This window comes from Patagioenas fasciata, chromosome Z (genome assembly GCF_037038585.1).
Source record: "Patagioenas fasciata isolate bPatFas1 chromosome Z, bPatFas1.hap1, whole genome shotgun sequence".
Lineage (NCBI taxonomy): Eukaryota > Metazoa > Chordata > Aves > Columbiformes > Columbidae > Patagioenas > Patagioenas fasciata.
The window spans coordinates 9863621-9867166 of NC_092560.1; the positions used below are offsets into that span (position 1 = coordinate 9863621).

The following is a 3546-nucleotide window of genomic DNA, read 5'->3' on the forward strand; positions in this document are numbered from 1 at the left end:
AAGGTTTGTTACCTAAAGCACAATTAGACAGTTATTATTAAAAAAAAGGCACAAGTGTCAGAAACAGCATACCTGAGGTTATACAAAAACATTTGCCCAGCAACAGGCTACACCAATCAACTTGTGACACCTTGGAGCAGCCCACCAACCAGCAAAGGCTGTGCAACCCAGCAGACACCCACCCCTTTGCTTCAGGAACACCTGAGACCAAATGCGCACAGACGGAGCTCCTGCCAGCAAGGAAAGGGAAAACAGAGAAAGTCACTGGCCTGTAACCTCCATGTGTTCTTCACATTAGTAACCACTCTTTCACAGAGGCAATAAATAGCCAAACTCCTTCACACGGATCCAATCGCTGCATAATTAACCATGTCCTGACCTCAACCATGAACCTAGAGCAAGTGACTTGCCTCAAAACACTCCAGAGGTCGACACTGGAGTTAAGAACAACACCTCTTCTCTAGTTTGGTTTTGGTCCTGTAGATCTCCATGCACCTCAGATTAAATAAACCTCTGCTCCTGATGAGAAGCATCCTAATGATCTATGCAGATTGCTTCTCTTAAAATTGAGTGTGTAAAACAATGTTTCCCCAACCCTAGCAAAAAAAAAAACCAAACCTCTCATACTTCATAGGACTAAAGCTGTAGCTTTGCTAAATAATTCCTGCTGCTTTGCTGGACATGTGTCACACATGCTGTGCCTGATGGAGCTGGTGGCTCTGTGCTTCTCTTTGACAGAGGCGTGTGTGACTGGAGCAAGTAGACATCTTCTGACTGTACAAAGGTGAAACAAAGCAAGGCAGAGTACAGATGAAGCATTATTTCTTGCTTTTAAAAAACGAACATCCTTTTGAGGAATAAGGAAAGTGATATTCTCATATAGTCGTGTGTCCAGATCAGAAATGAGGCCTACAGAACAAACTTCCTGTGAAAACGGGCTGGCTGGCAGCACCCAAAACACGGGATGAAAACCTCCAGAGATCGCTGACAAGAGGGTGTTTGATTTTTTTTTTGCCTGTCAAAACCACACCGCGATCGCAGCGTCGCAGCGGGTGACGACACGTGTCCCTGCCTGATGTTGTTTTAGTCACACACGCTCCGCCGCCACGGCCCCTGCCGGAGGGGAAGCGTTGGCCGCCCGCGCTGAGGGGACGAGGCCGCCGGGGGGAGGGGCAGCTCGGGGCGACCGTTAACGGCCGGTGTCCTCAGTCCGCGCGGTGGGACTGCAGCTCCCGTGAGGCAGTGCGGGGAGAGGCGGAAATACGTCACTCCCCGGTGGCTGCCGGAAGCGGCGGGAGCTCCGCGGAGCATGGCGGCGGCGCTACGGGTGCTGGGCCGGCGGGCGGGACTCGGTGTCCCGGCGCGAAGGGCGTTCTGGGGCGGCCGGAGGTAACGGCGGGAGAATGGGGGGTGCGCCCGGTCACCACTGTGTGTTCTGGCGGGAGGCTTTCGGCGACAGGCAGGCCCGCGGGTGTCGCGGTGTTCCCCCGCTGGGGACCGTGATGTGCGGCGGTTGGGAGAGCGGATGATCATTCGTAGAGTCAGAGAATCGTTTCGGTTGGGAGAGACCCTCAGGATCATCGGGTCCAACCATAACCTAACTCTAGCACTAAGTCATAGAGTCACAGAATGTCAGAGGTTGGAAGGGAGCTCGCAAGCTCATCCAGTCCAATCCCCCCGCCGGAGCAGAAACACCCAGATGAGGTTACACAGGAAGGTGTCCAGGCGGGTTTTGAATGTTTTCAGAGAAGGAGACTCCACAATCCCCCTGAGCAGCCTGGGCCAGGCTCTGTCACCCTTACTGGGAAGAATTTTCTTCTCATATTTAAGTGGAGCCTCCTGTGTTCCAGTATGTAGCCACTGCCCCTTGTCCGATCATTGGTTGTCACTGAGAAGAGCCTGGCTCCATCCTCCTAACACCCTTTATATATTTGTAAACATTAGTGAGGTCACCCCTCAGTCTCCTCCAAGCTCCAGAGCCCGAGCTCCCTCAGCCTTTCCTCACACGGGAGATGCTCCACTCCCTTCATCATCTTTGTTGCCCTGCGCTGGACTCTCTCCAGCAGTTCCCTATCCTTCTGGAACTGAGGGGCCCAGAACTGGACACAATATTCCAGATGGAGTCTCACCAGGGCAAAGTAGAGGGGAAGGAGAACCTCTCTCCACCTACTAACCACCCTCCTTCATTTCCCTAAGAACCTCATCGAAACGCCTTTAAAACACATCCAGGGATGGTGACTCCACCACTTCCCTGGGCAGCCTGTTCCAATGCTTGATAATCTGTGGGCACTTATTTTTTCTACAGTAATGGTTATTTTCTGTTATCTTTTTTTCACAGCATATTAGAAAATAGAGCTGTGACTGGGAAAATAAGCCATTAATCTGGTTAGAATTCTGTTTACATTCAGACCAATAAAATAAGCTAGGCAGGTGATTGCTATGTAGAGACAGCCAATGTGGGGAGCAGCATTTGGGGAAAAACCCAACGTCTGGCCTGTGTGCTTTTGTTCATGCATGTGTAATGAACCTGCTGTGAACCTGCTGTGTCTACAGGGTGTATAAGCTCTCTATAGGCTAGGTTGTGTCCAGCAGAAATATGCTCTGGCTCAGTCTTAAGTAGCCCTGAATCTGAAAATACTTCTGTCTGGTATCAACAGGAAGGAGGAGAAAAAAGTAGAAGCAGACAAAATAATTCTTCAAGAGAAAAGTGAACCCAGCCCGATCTGTCCCCCACCACGCAGCAAAAAGTATAATCCTCCAGAAGATATACAGAGCTACCTTGAGTCTCACGTCAAGGAGGTTTTTGGACCCTCCCTTCCGGGTAATTGGCAGCAGACACCCCTCAAAGAAAACAAGTTAAAGTATCGCCTCCTGGCTCAGCTGGCAGCAGAGCTTGGTCACACTGTCCCAAATTCACAGCTCCACCTGATGTGCACTGCTGAGGATGTCTTGAATTTCTATAGCACTCCTGTCAAGGATGCGTCCAGGTTTGATGAACTGTGCGCCTCGGAGCTGCCCCCAAACCTTAAGATTGTCTGGAAGCAGTGAGTCACACCACGAAGCATTGCTTTGCTGTGCCTGTGTTCCTAAGGAAGGACTGCAGAGCAGTAGAGCCCTTTCAATGTGGTAGCAACTAAGTGCATTAATATCTCTAATAAAAGTTCATTTAGTTGTCCTTGGGTTTCATTGTTTCTGTTTATTATACACAGAAAAAGAGAGCAGAAGTTCTCCTTGTGAGATGATGTTGCAGTGTGGTCAGTAATGGTACTAACATATGCTGTCTCGCAGTTACCATGCTCCCCAGTGGTTATGGGACCCAGTGAGGATAAACAGAGGGGACCAACTCCCCACTTTCTTGCCTGCACCTCATAAGCTTCTTGTCTTTTTTTTTTGAGCTGTGTAACGGACTTCTGCTGGTGTGGTTTGGCTGTGGCAGGTGCCCTGTCCAACTCAGCTAGGAAGACCAGGGGGGCCAGCAAACACTTGAGGAGGGGGAAGTAAACCAGCATTTTTTTTTTTTAAATTTAATTTAATTTAACTTTATTT

General features: G+C 49.8%; 1 protein-coding gene across 1 annotated transcript; it reads left to right on the plus strand.

Annotated features, from left to right (window-relative positions):
* Positions 1 to 1248: 1248 nt before the first annotated feature.
* Positions 1249 to 3175, plus strand: MRPL50 (mitochondrial ribosomal protein L50). The gene is made up of 2 exons (XM_065861115.1): positions 1249 to 1389; positions 2658 to 3175. The coding sequence occupies exons 1-2, from the start codon at positions 1310 to 1312 to the stop codon at positions 3046 to 3048; spliced, it is 471 nt and encodes a 156-aa protein (XP_065717187.1). The 5' UTR covers positions 1249 to 1309; the 3' UTR covers positions 3049 to 3175.
* The last annotated feature ends 371 nt before the right edge of the window (positions 3176 to 3546 follow it).